General features: G+C 40.2%; 1 protein-coding gene across 2 annotated transcripts; it reads left to right on the forward strand.

Moving 5' to 3' along the window:
* Window positions 1-2220: 2220 nt before the first annotated feature.
* Window positions 2221-12567, forward strand: LZTFL1 (leucine zipper transcription factor like 1). 2 transcript variants are annotated; one of them, XM_075083426.1, is made up of 11 exons: window positions 2233-2311; window positions 3560-3678; window positions 3854-3978; window positions 4466-4660; window positions 5158-5218; window positions 6082-6150; window positions 7556-7621; window positions 7758-7835; window positions 10035-10208; window positions 10669-10772; window positions 11579-12567. In XM_075083426.1, the coding sequence occupies exons 2-11, from the start codon at window positions 3589-3591 to the stop codon at window positions 11595-11597; spliced, it is 981 nt and encodes a 326-aa protein (XP_074939527.1). In that variant the 5' UTR covers window positions 2233-2311; window positions 3560-3588; the 3' UTR covers window positions 11598-12567. The 2 variants fall into 2 exon arrangements, with proteins under 2 accessions (XP_074939529.1, XP_074939527.1); XM_075083428.1 differs by lacking the exon at window positions 3560-3678 and having other exon boundaries at window positions 2221-2311.
* The last annotated feature ends 4657 nt before the right edge of the window (window positions 12568-17224 follow it).

The raw sequence follows: 17224 nt of genomic DNA on the forward strand, positions 1-17224 counted from the left end.
TTTATACTGGATTATACATAGATACTGCTTGTGCTGGGAAAATAACACATTTATTTCATTGTATCTTCTGTTTTTAAAGATAAGTATCGCTGTGATTTTTTTTTTGTTGCTTTGGTTTTTATTGTTTTCTTTATGGAGCAGAATCAAAACTAAACTTAGGAGTGTCCAGGTTTCAGTTTTATTAAGCACTAACCATAAAATATGCATCTGCATAACACTCGAACATTATAAACAAAGATCCTTAGTGGTTTCAGGTTTTGCATGTAAGAGCTACTAATCCATATTTGAAGGTATTAATCTTGCCTGAGCCAAGAATTTTCTGTGTCTTTCATAGGAAGTGATGCCAACAGGTCACTGGTGAGGCCACACCTGGAGCGCTGCATCCATGCTGGGCTCCCCAGTGTGAAAAATAGATGGAGCTACTGGAGAGAGTCCAGAAAAGGGCCACAAACATCATGATGAACCAGAGAATCTCTCCTGTGAGAAGAGGGTGAGAGAGCTGGGACTGTTCAGCCTGGAGAAGGGTCAGGAGGACCTCATCCATGTGTATAAATACCTGAAGGGAGGGCATACAGAGGATGGAACCAGGCTCTTTCCAGTGGTGCCCAGTGACAGGACCAGAGGCAATGGGCACAAACTGAAACACAGGAGGTTCCATCTGAACATCAGGAAACACTTTTCCCCCTGTAAGGGTGACTGAGCACTGGCACAGGTTGCCCAGGGAGGTGGTAGAGTCTCCATCCTTGGAGATACTCAGCAACCATCTAGACACCGTCCTGGGCAACCAGCTCTGGGTGGCCATGGCCAGACAAACTGTCTGGCTTGGGCCAGACAAACCCCAGAGGTCCCCACACTGTGGTTATAGGATCTGAGTTGTTCGCTCCGTCACACCAGAGCAGTATGGCTACAGAACCAGAGGTTTTAGGTTTCAGCAGGATTATGGCAGTAATGTAAACCAGAACAGGTCAAACCCCACCTGGAGTGCTGCATCCAGCTCTGGGGCCCTCAGCACAAGAAAGACATGGAACTATTGGAGCAGGTCCAGGGGAGGACCACAGAAATGATCCGAGGGCAGGAGCATCTCTCCTGTGAGGACAGGCTGAGAGAGTTGGGGTTGTTCAGCCTGAAGAACAGAAGGCTGCAGGGAGACCTTATTGCAGCCTTACAGTACTTAAAGGGGGACTATAGGAAAGATGGGGTCAACCTCTTTAGACAGGCCTGTTGTGACAGGACAAGGGGGAATGGCTTTAAACTAAAGGAGGGTAGATTTAGACTGGATATAAGGAAGAAATTTTTACAATGAAGGTGGTGAAACACTGCAACACGTTGCCTAGAGAGGTTGTGAATGCCCCATCCCTAGAAACATTCAAGGTCAGGTTGGACGAGGCTCTGAGTAACCTGATCTAGTTGAAGATGTCCATGCTCACTGCAGGGGTGGTTGGAGTAGATGGCCTCTAAAGGTCCCTTCCAACCGAAACCATTCTGTGATTCTGTGACTCCATGATTCTATGAAATTCGTTATCATGTCACGCAGTAACACTCAATGCAAAAACATCAGTGCAGAATAGGGCTCTTAAAACCGATTTACTGATTTCAAAGCTCATCAATGCATACCCACTTACTTTTTAATTATAATTTTAAGAGGTTCTTAGGCATTTTGCTCTCCTCCATCCGACTGCTCCCGGAGGACTCACTAATTCATCCATATTTGAACATCAAGAGAAGCAAAGATTCCCAAAAGCTGAACAACTTTTATTTTCTGATGGCTTCAAGAAAAACAAATAAACAAACAAAACCCCCTTCCACAGCTTCCCACCTGCTTGCTCCCGCCTCCACCCTTCCCGGGAAGGGGTGAAGGAGAGAGGAGCGACCCCGTCCCAGCCCGTCGCGGCCGCCAAGCCGAGGCCCGGCGGCCGGACGGCAGAGCCCTAGGGTCGCGGGTCACCGCAGGCCGCTCCGGGAAGGGGCGAGAAGGACGGCAGCCCGCAACCCCACCGAGGAACCCCGAACAACCACCCCACTCCCCCCGGCTCCGCTCTGCCCTAGCGGGACGGCTGCGTGGCCGGGTTGGGCAGCGGCGGGGCGGGTACGCACGCGCTGACATTGGAGCTGCGGGGAATGGCGGTTGCCCCGGGAAACGGCTGCCGCCCGCGGAGGAGGGGGGCGGACGGTATGAGCCACGTGATCGAGCAGCCGCCAATAGGAGCGCAGCGAGGGCTCTCGCGAGGCTCCGTGTCCCATGGCAACGGCTGCCGTGCAGGCAGCCGCGGAGCCTGGCCGCGCCCCCAGCGCCGGCGGAGGGGCCGATATGGTGAGTACCGGGGCCGCCGCCTGCGCCTGGCCGGCCTCGCTTCCCGCTGTGGGGCAGAGCCCTGTCGCGCAGCGCCGCAGCCGTGAGGAGGCTCTTTCCACCCGTCGGCCGGCCGATCGGCCCGGAGGCTGGGCAGGGAGGCGGCCCGGTCGAGGACCCCGTCGTGCAGGGGCCGCTCGGGGGGGCTGCCGCGGCCGCCGCCGTCACCTGCCGTCCTGGGCATCCGTGCCACCCCCGCTGGACCCTGCGGAGGCTGGGGGGCTCGGGGCTTTTACAGGATCCGGTGCCCCGGTTGCTTAACTGTGCTTGGAGAGCGCGAGTGGCTTTGGCCTGCGCTTATATATTGATTGATTAGCCTAATTTCCTTTCGTAGCTGCTGTTTGGATTGTGAGATGTCAGCACTAGTGTTGGCACACGTCTTCCTTTCTATCTGTAATGAATAGAAACCTTTCACCTAAAGAAAACTGAGCAACAGCAAAGAGAATATTAACTGAGGTTTTCATATGATCTCTCATTTGCAAAATGTGGGACTTTATGGGAGACGTCGGATTCGCAACCGTGTTGTGAGAGCTTGTTTTATTTACTGCTGTTGCTGTTTTCTAGACTGCCTTTAATTTCCAGGCAGTCGAGATCTGTGCTCATGTCTTCAGTATTGTTTGTGCAAGTATCGTAGTATTGCATTTTAACCAGAGCTACCCTGTGTGGTTGGGTTAATAAGGACAAGGTGATCAGATTAATGGTTTTGTCTGAGTTGCTACATTGGTGTCTCCAACATCAGCAATGCTAACCCTGTACACTGGGGCAAGTGAAGCAGACTTCACCTTTGGTTGCATCTGCTCTCCAGGGACTGTGATTATGAACTCCCGTTCGTGCCCTGTTGTGCCTCCTTGTGACTTGCGCTACCTGCACAAGCAAGATTTAGTCTAATATAATTGGCCATGCCAATGCTCCCTCTTTTGAAATAGAGGCATGTGTAGAAGGGCTAGTTAGCCAGATGTAAAAACACTTCCTTCTAAATTTACCCTGGCAATATTTGTTTCTGGGCAATAGGCTGTTGAGAAACAAATTCAAATTATCACTTAAGATTATATGGAAAGTCTCAACATTTTACACATAAACTAATAACGAAACATACTTTCTGTGTATTTTTGTTGGTACACCTATAAAAGATACTTCATGCAGCTATGTTATACATGTGTACATGTAATAAAAAGATAAATTTATCCAAGAGCTTCCTTTCCCCTACAGTCCTTCTGCTTCTGATCCTCTGATTGCCTATGATTTTGTATGACTTGTCTGAGGGTACTGGTCACTTGAGGACTTACTTCAAAGTACTAGTGCTTTTAAAGGGGGAGCACTTACGTGAGGTACGTAGGGGTTACACATATGAAAATATGGTTGTTTTTTAATGTGCTAGTTAACATGATAACCCTATGAAAGCAAGTACAGAAACTAGTCAGAAAGCAATTCTTCACAATACTTATACTCCTTATTACTTATTTCAGTATCTGTTTATCTCTGTGCTTATATCCCTACCCGCAGGCAGAGCTAGGCCTTAATGAGCACCACCAGAATGAAGTGATCAACTACATGCGCTTTGCTCGTTTCAAGCGTGGCCTGTGTCTCAAAACAGTGGATTCTTGTTTTCAGGACCTTAAGGACAGCAGGTACCGGGGCAGGGGGGTGAGGAGGGGTGGGGTAGTTTCTGGGCAAGAGTAAAGCAAAAGATGCTAGCAACAGTTGCAGGTTTAAATGCTTTAGTGGGTGACTTTTCTCTATTTACATTTGTATGTTCTTAATGAGGTAGAAAGACCCAATAATTTTCAAAATCTTACAAGTCAAGTCCTTTTAAAACTAAGTTCAAATTCTTAGGAAGTAACATAGATATCAATAGCATGACATTGCTTTATATCTAGCTTCTGATGTCTACATTTTATGCAAGACTGTAGCAGAAAGAATATTTGTGATTGTAATGTTTCCAAGAGAAAATTTAAATACCGTAAGCAATTAGTAGTGCCGTCATCATCTAATAACTACTGACAGTTTCAGAAGGACATTGCATTAAATAAGAGTGATACCTGTGTAGTGATGTCTCATAACAATGCAAAATTGTTACCTTTATCATACATGACTTGTCTTAACTGCTCTGTTTAGACTTGTTGAGGAGACCTTCACAGTTGATGAGGTGATAGACATGCTGGATGGACTGAGGACTGTTGTACACAGTGAAGTGGAGTCAGAGCTCATAAATACAACCTACACCAATGTTTTACTTCTGCGGCAGCTCTTTTCGCAGGCTGAGAAGTGGTACCTTAAGTTACAGACAGACGTCTCTGAATTGGAGAATCGGTAACATATACTGGACTATACAGAACGCCTTTCAATAATAAGGAAACTTCAAAGTGTTGACTATTTGCATTCTTTTTCTAACCAGAGAAAGCTGTTCTTTTACTAATGTATTGATTATAGGTTAGTTGCAAGTCTTCCATCTATAAAGCAGCAAGGTACATGATAATGTCAAATTTGTCAGGAAGATGTTTTTATTGGTAATATTCTTACTTGAATTAATAAGTTAAGAGCAGGTGATAGGATTTGATTAAAAAGCCTTTGTTGTCCAAACAGATTATATTTTAATCAAGGGTGCTAAATCTTACAGTTCTAGTGCATACACCATACCATTGCACAACGTGATCTGTTGCATTTATTTTATTTGCATAGGACTTCATCCTGTGCTTCTAACAAGAAACTTATATGCAATAAAGAGCATAGCATCAGCCTGGTAAAATGTGTTTCATAGCATAGAGTTATTTCAGTAAATAAATGCCTCCCTTTTTTTTCTTTTCAAGAGAATTGTTGGAACAGGTTGCTGAGTTTGAAAAGTCAGAATTTACATCTTCGAGCAAGAAGGTAGAGCTTTATTTTAATCAAATCATAATCAAATGCCATGTGGAGTCATGACAGAGGTATAAAATACTTAGTACTTATTCTTTGTACTTAAGAGAGAAAACCAAAACCAAAACACACGCCCATTTTCAAACCAATCTTTGAAGCCTCTACAAAGTAGCATTTTGCAGTGCGGCACCAAGGCTCGCACTGAATTGCCTTGGCTGTTTCCAGATTGTGGATTCTGCGCACCTGGGGCATGCCTCATAGTCCTCATCCTGAAGTCAGCCAGACCAGGGACGTGTTGGAGCATCTGCTCCTGGGTTCCCTTCCCTCTGGAAACTGGGGTAAGACTGGGACATTTGCTTGTCCTGAGGTTTTGTCCCAGCATGGAGTCCAGAGCTGAGAAGATTCCATGATACAGATATGACTCTAGCTTATCTTCTATGATTATGGTTGCACCTTATTTGGTTTGTAGCATAAATATATATTTAGTTAATATATATTATATTTGAATACTTAAATTAAGGAAATTATTTTGAGCCGTGTAAATATTTTTTGCCCTTGCAATCACTCAAGTATTTTTTATGTTTTCCATACTCTTTTGTCTTTTGATTGCTGTAGCATTGGTAGTCTTTTGTAAATTCATGTTCACAATCCTTTTATGTCTCTATGCAGTATTTTTGTTTAACTTTAGCTGAAGGTGAAGTATATAACTTAGGAGCCAAGGTACCAGTAAGAAATGAACTTGAAATAAACAGTAATTAATTTGCTTTACAAAAGAAAACAAATTGACTGTCAGTAGTTATTTTACAGACTAAAGGAATTCTTTTCTTCTTCCTAGAAATCGGTACCATTTAATTTTTTAACCTTTATCATTTCTTTAGCCCAGTGCAGATCTCATTAAACCAAAACTGGCTCCATTGAATGAAGGGGGATCAGAGCTGCTAAACAAGGTGAGAATGTGTCTGTTCGTGCAGTTGTGGTTAATGAGCATTCTGCTTATTCAACTGAACTGGGTAGCTGTACAGTAATATTAGTATAATGTGCCTGTCGCTATATAGACGTCAAGGCAATATATCCCAGAAGGTAAAGTAAAATGCTAACAAATTAATAGATATTATAAAGCATCTTAAATTTATCATGTGGTTACGGTTTCTAACATGTATGGCAATATTGACCTTCCTTTTGCCAAGACATTTTGGCCTTTGTAATTATTTGTTTTTCCATTTAATGAGTTAAACTAGTAGATACCAGTATCCAGTTTGTTCTGTGCAGCTGGCTGGCTCTCCAACAAGAAAGTAAATTAATATATGTAGCTGGCTGAAATCATTAGGTTATCGAACATTTTCTGTCACTCAAAGTCAATCCTATTACGTTCAGTCTTTTTTTCTTTTGTTAGTTGGTTAAATTCCTCGTAACAAAACAGACACTTAAAGAGTTTGGAATTTACTAGTTTTGAAAACATCTGATTTCCCACTTGCTAAAGATTTCAGAATGACAAAACACATTCCAGTATTTGGTGTTATCAGTAGTTTTTATTAGGTATCGATCTCGTTTAGTTCAACCGAACTTTTTTAAAATGCCACACTTCTTACCATACACTTAAGTTCTCGGCAGTCAAGAAATTTAGTGAGGAGTTGCTTTTTCTGCCTTCCATCCTGCATTACCAAAATGATCTGTCAAGTACAGCATCTGAATCAAATTGTTGTTACCCATTAAGATAATTAAAGCATTCAAGAGTTCAGTCTTGTATTTTACTTATAGATCAATGGATCAATGTAGTTCTCTTTCAAAATAATTTAAAAATCTGTTTCATAACATTTTTTGTTGAATATGTGCATCTGATGTCTTTTTTTTTTTCTCAAAAGTAATTCAGAGTTTATACGGTGAATTTACTCTGATAAAGCATTACTATTTCTTGTGACTCAGAACATGATACAGAGTAACCTGGTATTTGTCTCTTCTGAACAGGAACTAGGAATAAATTCTTACTTGCATGTTGAAAATATAAATGATGAGCAGCAATGATATTTGCATCTTTGAACATGCGATTTTCTTTACTGTGAATCTTGATACTAACAAGATGCTGAGCTCACTAATCTCAATTCAGTAAAGCGTGTGCCAAATTTAAGTGAACAGTCCTATATAACAGAATTGGAGACTTAGATTTCTTGCTGACTGAGGCAGAAAACACAACAAACAAAAGGATTACTGATTTCTTGTGAAGGACATTTTTATAAGCATCTGGAAGCTTGTTTGCTTTCCTAAACTATGAAGCATATTTTCTTACCTGAAATATTTGGAAAATTCAAAATAGCACAAGAGTGTTCACTAACTTTCTTGTTCATCAATCCAAAGACAGTTGCTTGCCTCCAAGAAGAAAATGAGAAATTGAAGACCAGACTCAAGACCATAGAAACACAGGTAAATTCCCTGTAAGCTTGGATACTTAATGCTGTTTATGTATTAAAAAACATCTAAATAAGAGTCCCATGGTTATTAGTCTCCTGTTTTCAATTAAAGTATGTTTCTGAGGTTTTATGGTTTCAATGTGTCACAGGCTACAGCTGCACTAGATGAAAAGTCCAAACTAGAGAAGTCACTGAAGGATTTACAGATGATCCAAGGAGATCAAAAGGTAAATATAATTAAGATTTTCCCCACCATCACCTCCATTTAACACAACTGCCTGTGCAGCTAAAAAGTTGGTCTGTACGGCGTGTTTCTTTTCTGGCAAATAAATATGTTCAAATTAGTATCGTCATGTTCCTGCTGGTCTGTCAGTCAGCAGATAATCCAGAACCTTAGTTGATTCTATGACACTTATTTTGTGTCACATTGACCACGATAAATTATTATCAGACAGTATTATTCCAGGTACTATCAGGAAGTAGTATTCCAGAGTTCATATTCTCAGAGGTGATATTTTCATTAACAGATACAAATTTATCTTAGCTTGTTTCTTTCTGTTTTCTAATGAAAGAATGATATCTAACCTGGTTTTTATAGCAACAATAAAACACTAATTCTTTCAAGCATTTCACACTTGATATTGATAGGGACAAGCCAGACTTGCTGCTTTTCACTTCAGCCTGCAAAAACCTAAATACTTCAACATGAGTGCCCAGTGTTCTATATTCTTAAACATCAATTGAAGTTTTTCTACAAATGTCAATGGTCATGGCTCAGGTGACATTAAAAAAATTATTTTTCGGTAGTTCTACCCATATCATCGTACTGTCAAAAATGGTTCACTGTTTATTTTATCTACTTAAGATTCTTAATTTTTTTTGTAAATGAGGGTTCAAACATGGTGAATTGCTGCTGCAGAAAAAACATATAAGAAGCCAGAAGTCACGCAGGTTGACACAGATAAATCTGTTCAGGTCGCCTTAGTATTTTTTTAAGTTTGTACCTTTATTTTGTCAATAAATAGAATTTTGAAAGTTTGTTTATGTGTGATTGTTTCTTAAATGTAAAACATTTCAGTTGAAACTTTGAACAAAACTAAAACACTTTAATCCCATTATTTTGAGAAACTGACTTTAAAATTCCTGCTGTATTTACAGATTTGGAAGTGAAGTTCAATATCATAAAACATTTCCACTTTAATTTTCATATTTTAATCCTGATTCCTTTTTATTTTGCTTTCTGTCTGGTTTATGGTATGTACTTGGCTTTCTTAATATCTTATAAATTTATCTAGTAACTATAAATAACTTATAAATTTGCATAGTAAACTTATCTAGTAGTTCAGCAGATTTCTACCTTTTCTTTTTTTTTTAATAGTTTAATGTGGTTCCACACACCAAGTAAGAATGACAGTTTGGGAGTAACTGCTCTGTTGGATCAGTTTAACTTGAGGATTTAGAATTTCTGCATAACTGACTTATATCACAGTTTAATAAAATGATCGCTGTCTATTCTGATCTGAAACGTTATACAATGTAGGGCTTTTCAGGACTGCAGCCTTGGACTCCATCTCAAAATTCAAAATAAGCCTTCTTCTGTACAGGTACTATCATAAAGTGGTTTCCTATGCTCAAATCTTACCTTCCACATAGAAAAAGAAGCAGAGCTTCCTTAGTTTATTTTTTCTTTCTAAGGTGTTGCTGGTTCAGCCTCATCCTGAGTCATTATATGTTTGAGAGTTTGAACTTGAGCTTTTAAACCTGAGAGGGTTGGTTTTTTTAAATGGAAATCCATAGAACAGTTACATGAATATAGTGTTTTGTGACCCAGAACGGATGGCCAGATGAGTTTGGGTTGTTTCTTCTCACAGGGAAACAGGGAAGTTGCTTCACAAGCCACTGTGGAGGCTCTTTTTGTAATACATCTGTATACATCAGGTATCAGTACCTGATTGATAATATGAGCCTTAACACACTCATCCTTTTCTCCCCGTATTACACTAACGGCTTTTAAAATGCAAGTGACATTTTACCTGCTTTAAAAATACATAATGGTGTAGACATTCAGGTCTTAAACTGTAATTTGCTGTTTCAGTATGCTAAATAACGTCTTGTGATATGCTTCATCCTGTGGCTTCACCTAATTCCTGAAGAAGTGAAGTACAAGAACTTGAAATCTCAACTTGGCAGAGAAGACATTCCAGCCATCTTTAAAATGCATTTATTAGCAATTTTTTTAAAGTTATAAATTAGTTAGTGCTTTAACTTTTTTTAGTTAAAGCACTTCTAATTCTGGCTTTACAGGAATAGCGTGAACATAATTATTAAAAATTAAGAGGTACCCACTTTATCTGCTATTTTGCACTTGTCATTTTAAATATTTCTTCTCTTGCATTTGACATACTTTAAATACTCTTCTTTTGAAGACTAATGCAAACCAGGATATCACTGAACTGGAGAATAAAGTGGCAGCTTTGAAATGCCAGTTGGAGGCGACTTTGAATGACTCTACTGCAAACCAAAAATTCTTAGAGGAGAACTTGGTGACAACAAAACATGACTTGCTCAAGGTTCAGGATCAGCTATCCACAGCTGAAAAGGTTAGCATTTTATTGTAATGTAAAGATGAGATCCTTACTCATATTTTAACGGATTAGTAATTTAACAAGCGTACACTACATGAGGCAGAGTTTACTGGGTCACACTTGTGCCAGTGTATTTTTGTTACTTCAGTGGAAAAAACACCTGTTCCACATAATATAACAAAACCACAACTAGCTACATGATTATAACTAGATGAATACATAAAAATTGCCCATTTGTCTGCATAGAAACTTTTGAATGAAAAGTGTATTCACAGCCTTCAGAAGACTTTTAGCCTGATCTCATTAAAAAAAAAGCTTGCGTTTTTCTTTCTCTCCCAGTAATACCATTTGAATCTAATAGGTGATTTCATCTAAAGTTGAATAAGTTAGAGAAAGCAAGTAATCTTTTTTTAAAAAGTATATTAGCCTGGTTTTCCTAATACGTAAATAATATGTTGGTGCTATTATTATGTAGGAGTTAGAGAAGAAATTTCAGCAGACAGCTGCCTATCGCAACATGAAAGAGATTCTTACTAAGAAGAATGAACAGATAAAGGATCTACGTAAAAAGCTTTCCAAGTAAGTGGTGCTGTTCTGTCTGTCCAAACAGGATCCTTGTTCTGGATCCATGTTCTGCTCCCATTTTGTTTTCAAAAATGTGAAGCTGTCTCTAGAACAGACTATATATTTTCCCTTCAGAAGAATTTCTAGCAGGCTGTTCCCTGATTCTTGACAAGCCAGTCCTTTTAATGGACACCAGCTGAATAGGACTGAGGTGTGCAACAGCAGCTGCTGGGTAGCAAGCAATGAGAGAATTTAGTGCGGAGACAATACAAAATATTCATGGGTGTGGTAGATAAGCTGCCAGGTGCTGCACACAGAGATACAGGAGATGTACCAGATGCTTTGGCATTATCTTCTTTCTTTCACGCTCATTTATGGGAATGAGAAGTCCACAGTTAGGCCTGTACTGAGTAAAGAAAGGTGAACCCTGGCCATTATATTGCGCAGAAGCCTATCATTCTGCAAACGTCAGGTGAGCTTTGGCAACGTGGATGCCTTAGACCTATACCGTAGGAGGACAGAGGTGGAACGTAAAGCTTCTGTTTAAACTTCTGCCTGTATTTTGGGATGTGCGGGTAGGTTCCTGGTCATTCCGTCATTCTACTATTTGCTAAACTGGCCAATTTTAAAAAGAGAAAACAGTCTAAAAAATTACATACATTTGTTTGTGCCCTAAGTCATACAGTGAGCCTTGATAGGAATGCATCACTAGTGGGAGTAATTTATGACTTGGGTTTCGTATTTTCTTTAGAGGCAAAATGTGTCTTGGGTATTTTCTACTCTGTTTTAATGATTTTTTTTTTCTTTTTTAAAATCCTCAGATATGAGCCAGAAGACTAAAACAAAATGAATATCTGATCTATCAGCTGCCATAGAAAGAAAATGTAGACTGGTATTATCTTTCAATAATTTTTGTTTTGAATGGTATATTTTTTGCTTCTAGTGCTTAAAATAACTTTATATTAATACTAATGAGATGCTGAAACTCCTATCTTACTTCCTTATAAGCCTACAATTTATAGGTATTAGTTTCTGTAGTCATGTTTTTAATTGTTTACCATCGACTTTCCTTGAGAAAAAACAAACAGGAGCTTAATGAAGATCTGGGACCATTCTCTACAAAGACAGGAGTTTATTTTTGTTAATAAAAGAAAAAAAAAAAAAGAAAAAATAAGCATTAGAGTTTTTTTATGTATCTGGGGTGGAAACTCCCGTTGTTACTTTTGTTTAGTTAATGTAGCCATGAAGTGGCATTATATGTGAAAATTGCATCAGTGGAAGTAAAAAGTAGGAGGGGAAAAAAAAGAAACATGCTGATTCTGTAATGTTATTTCACACTGGACATCTCATACCTCAGCAAAATGCGGTCAGTAATATTTTGCTAGAGAGTGTTCATTAGATAGTGAGGTAAATATGCTTCATAGTGGAAGCATTGGACCCTTTCAAATAAAGCCACTAATTGGAGTTACACTTTTTCACTTAAATTCGTTTGAAACAAATTTGAACATCCGAATACAGATTTTGATTCTTGCCAGTATTCTTAACATTAAGATGATAATCTGAAAAAGCACTGGGCAGTTGCTAATGAAGCAGCCTTCTTGGGAAATAATTTATTTTAGATGTTTTCATGTCCTTTCTTATTGTAACCTCACCAGAAAACAACTCGCTTCTCTCAAGTCTTTTGCTTCTTGTAGTCCTCTGCCTTGCATTTGTCTGGAAGCCTCTTAATAGTGCATTGTACTTGTTCATCTGTTTAGGTTCATATGTATGTTGTATTTTACTCCAAATAAAACCATTATGTTTTCAAACACCTAATCTTTAAGGAGATTTTTTTTTTATAGGAATGTTCTGTATAGCTCTTTTTTTTTAAATAGCTGTAGAAAGGAGTGGGAGATCAATAAAGAATCTTGCTAGAAATGCAAAGATGTAAATTACAGATTCATGCCCAAAGCCACACTACATCAGCTGTAAAAAAGCGTACCAGTGGCAGGGCTGGGAAAAGGCTGGTGTGTGTATGTTAGAGAAACTGACAGTTAACAGCACTTGTCTCAGGAGCTGCTTGAACTGAAATGGATAATTTTTCCTTGTTCTTTCTCAAACAGGCAAAGCTGTTAAAATTGCTCAAGCGGTGACGCCCCAGTCAGATCTGCTATGCATTTGCAGTCTATTAGTTCTTTTGTTGTCCTTTTTCCCCCCACTGCTTAAGCAAGATTGGCTTGCAATAAAGTCCTGTGTCTGTAGCATGAAATTATTGCTATAGCAGGGCTTTATGAGGTGACGTACTCCTCATGCAGTGTCAGTTAAATTCATTAAAGGTATTATTTTGCCTCTTGTACAGTCACTCAAATGTTAAGTTCTTGATAGGGATGTACCAAAGAGCTTTCTGGCCTGTGTTTGCTTGGAGCAATTATGTTGACACCACAGGAGTACTTTTCTGGGTGAGTATTGTGTTTTTCTTCATAAGGAAATGCATTTTCATGAGATCAGTTACTGTTTCTGAAATGGCAGGTGAATGGCGAAAAAAGGTGGAGAACCTCATGACTTCTGCTGGTTTTCTCTTTTCTGATAAATCTTTTGGCTGTGGACTTCACTGGAATACTGTCTCTGTGATAGGCCTTCATTAGCTGCTTAGAAACCATTTTGAGAAGAAAGTACACTGTCAGCTTCAGAATATGGACAGGTCTCAATGAAATAAGTTGGCTGTAGGCAAGTGTGGTTACAGACCTTGTTACCGCCTCAAATGAGTAAGGCAAATCTTGTAGAGAACTGTGCAGTGTGAAACTGAAACACTGCCTTTGATTACTGGTCTTGCAGATTGCCAGATTAGTGAGTACAAGATCAGTGTGATGCTGTCATTGGTTTGTGTTGCATAATGGCTACGGTAAAGGTCTTGTGTGGAGCTCTTGAGGATAAATACATCATCTTTGACAGATGTCAAAGAAGACCTGGAGCATTATACAGTAGCAATTCTCTTTTTGTTGAGGTAGGTATGATATTTTGAAGATGGAGATGAAATCTGAACCTCTCCTAATTGAGTCTGATGTATCTAAAACTTCACTTCTTTCCCTGGAGTGTAAATTCTAATGCTGCTTTTACCAGCCTTTGTTCTGAGGATCATTATACTGTTCAAATGGACATCATCCATCTTTTCCACTTCAGCTGTTAATTCCCTAGTTATGCCTGAAAGGAATGTTGAAAAAGAAAATTTCGCTCTCACTGGCTGGTCTGCAGGAATCAAATCCCTTTCGAGCTGGGTGGGGTTTTCTTGCTTGCAAACTGAAGCATATTTTCTATGAGAATGAAATCTGGGCAGCTCAGCTTTGCTGGTATTGACTCTGACAGCTAACAAGCAACCCTGTGCTGTAACTGTGACTTGAATTCAGCAGTTGGTCATTAATAAATGAGCCAGCTTTGCTGCATGCTACCTTCTTAATGAGACAGTGTATTGCCTGATGTAATGTAACTGTTCATAAAGTACTCCTTAATCTGTTCTTCTCCTGTGGGTAATAGCCTTTTCTTTTTTAATGACTTAAGATGAATACTAATATATAAGACTTAAACTGCAAGTACTCCTCTTTATTTGATAGACCAATGTAAGGACAGCTGCAGTTTGGACATTTCCCACATACCTTGCTTTTGGGAAACTCTCAGTCATCTGCCAGGCACTTGGATTTCAACCCAGCTAATAGTTCTTAAGATCCCTCGGTTTCATTTCTTCCTCCTGGCATTATCAAAGACTGCTCTTGGCTTCTGCACAGTACCAAATGCTGTCAGGCCACAGGCAAATGATTCTTACTGCCTCAGGAAACAAACATGAATCATCTTGGGGTGTCATGTGGCTGAATGGATCAAGCTTAAAAAGTTTGAGCAGTTGTAGGAGGCCAGGCCTTTTAAAACACATTAAAAATCAATTTAATGTGATTTGAAGGTAAGTTTGTGTGTGAGCAGGCAAGGGTTTTTACTGTAATTATTGTTATAAATGTTTCTAACTGGTTTTTTATCAGAGAATGTGCCCATGGGAGTTACCCTATGACTGTTAATTTTAACGATGTCCTGATGAAAGCACTGGCCCAGGATTCCTGCCCTGCTCTGGCTGCCTACAGAACTCTTCCTGAAGGCACCCAAATCTGCCCTCCGGATCAGACTCTCCTATGAGACATACCCTGAAGCATTAGGCAACCTCTTTGGAGGCAACTCTTCTCCAAATGATGGTAGGTCATGAAGAACATGTCATTCTGTTTTGGCAGTCTTGGTATCCAGAGGCTTTGGGGGTTTTATTATTTTTTTAATTATTTTTTTAATTATTATTTTTTTTAGGAACCTGTTAATGTAGTGTCTTGGAGTGTTTGATGTAAGTAATGGTGATGCTGAGTGGTTGGTGCAGGACTCTTGACAGAGCAGCTCGTGACTGATAGCTGTTGGTGAACGAGAGCTGCCTGGAGACCTCCCCAAACTGCAGGCAAGCTTTGACAGAGAGAAAGCATGAACGGGCAGAAGGCAAGCAGATGACTGACTGAATAGACCAGGTATCCTTTTGATTTTAGTGAGCCAGTTTGTGGCTCTTTTGTTTTACACAGTCCAGTTCTGAGCTCTGGGTGAATTGCGTGCAATTCTGTGAATCAGAACTGCGTTGAGTGCATCTTTATGGAGGGGGTACCCTAAAAAAACCCAAGTTCAAAGATGGATAGCACTGTGGTGCTAAAGAAAAGCAACGAAAATAAAGAGGGACTCTTCTCAGGCATGCTTTTCTTGGGAGACTGAGGTAATGCAAAACAGTTTTAAGGGTGATTAAGGGGGTAGATATGATTTCAGGATACAGACATCGAGGGCATCATCTACAGTTTAGAACTAAGCAGCAAGTAGTAGTGATCAGCTGGAAGGAATAATTGCAATCCTAGTAACTGCTTAGAGCAGTAACTGTCATCTCCAGTTACATGTAAAGCAATCACCCAACAGTTGACGTGGCCTATGAGTTGTCAAAGATCTGGAAATCCAGCTGGATTCTTTCTGTCTCCTAAAGCAAGGAAACAGAGTAGTGACTGTGGACAGTGATTCCAAACAGAGGAAATGTGCGTGGGAGCTGCTACTCTCTTGGCTTCTGTATGTCTGCTTCCCTTGATAGCATCACTAAACCTTTGCAGAGGCTGTAGAGACTCTCTACACTTCCCTTTGACAATCATCTAATATGCTAACAGCCAGCTTCTTTCCATTTGGAAAGGAGTGCCTCCAGGAATGGCAGTTACTGAGCACCAGAGCTGACCCCTGCTGACACTTTGTCCTTCTCCCACATACCTGGTTCATCAAGGAAAGCCCAGAGGTTTTATTTTTAAATCTAGGGGTTATAGTCCTACACGTTGGATATAGCTTAATAAAGTCCAGGGACCTGGTGGAATTATCTAGGAGTTGTCTATACCAGACTTCTTCCACTGTTGCTTGTTATTCCTTCCTCCCTTGTTTCCATGTCTTTTGGCAATAGATCTGTTAAGCTTCTCTCCCACCCTCAAATCATGGTCCCCAACCATGATTGGCTAGGACTCCAGACTCCCTTTCTGTTTGTGTTCTAAGTAGCTGGGAGAATCGCTTGGCTTCTTACTCTGCTGGTGTCAAGAGACGCAAGCCCAGGATTTTCAGTCAGTACCTTCACCTAAGTACCTCCAGTTTTGCTTCAATGAAAAATGGGATTCTCTGATTTGTTTACCAGCTTCTGATTAGGTTTCCATAGGAGAGTTCTCATGCTGTCCCATCAGTCCCTGGCCTACTGTGGAGATGAACCCCTACCCTTTCTCACCCACTTCCCCCAAACCCCACACTATCAAATTTTTTAGGTACTGGTGGGGAGGGGGGGAACAACTCACTCTACTCTAATCCTCCTTTAATGTGAGCAGTGAAATGATAAAAGTTCTTGTGTGTGGCTGTTAGAGGCTTATCTTTGTCCTGGAAGACAAAGCCCAAGTCCTTCCCCAATCCAAATGAAGGCAGTTCAATGGAGATAAAATCTTGACTAGCATCAGAAATAGCATATTGATTATCTGAGGTGTGTATGGAAAGTCCTACAGCGAGAATTCCTGTTATCTGTTTAAATACCTTTAAATATATATAGAACCTGTCTCTCAAGGTGCCACTGGATGACAGGCTCTTTGCTGGGTGCCTATGCATGACCACCTTTACAAAAGACTCAGTTTGTGATCCTGAGCTGCTTGTGAGACTGACATTTGTGAGAGACGCGAGGATTCATTTCACTCCATCTGAACTTCCTGATCTGACCTGACCCAAGCCAAAGACACCACACCTCTCTGCCTGCACAGTCTCCCCAGTCCATTAGTTAAACTAGTTTGAAATGTAATGGAAAGGAGGTACAGAGCCAAGGAAATGTTTAACTTGATTATGCTCATCAGTAGCAGTAATCTATTCACACAGAAGCATCCCAAGTGTTAGTGATGTGCTATTTTTTTTTTTAAGGCTGTCCT

This window comes from Phalacrocorax aristotelis, chromosome 2, assembly GCF_949628215.1.
Source record: "Phalacrocorax aristotelis chromosome 2, bGulAri2.1, whole genome shotgun sequence".
NCBI lineage: Eukaryota > Metazoa > Chordata > Aves > Suliformes > Phalacrocoracidae > Phalacrocorax > Phalacrocorax aristotelis.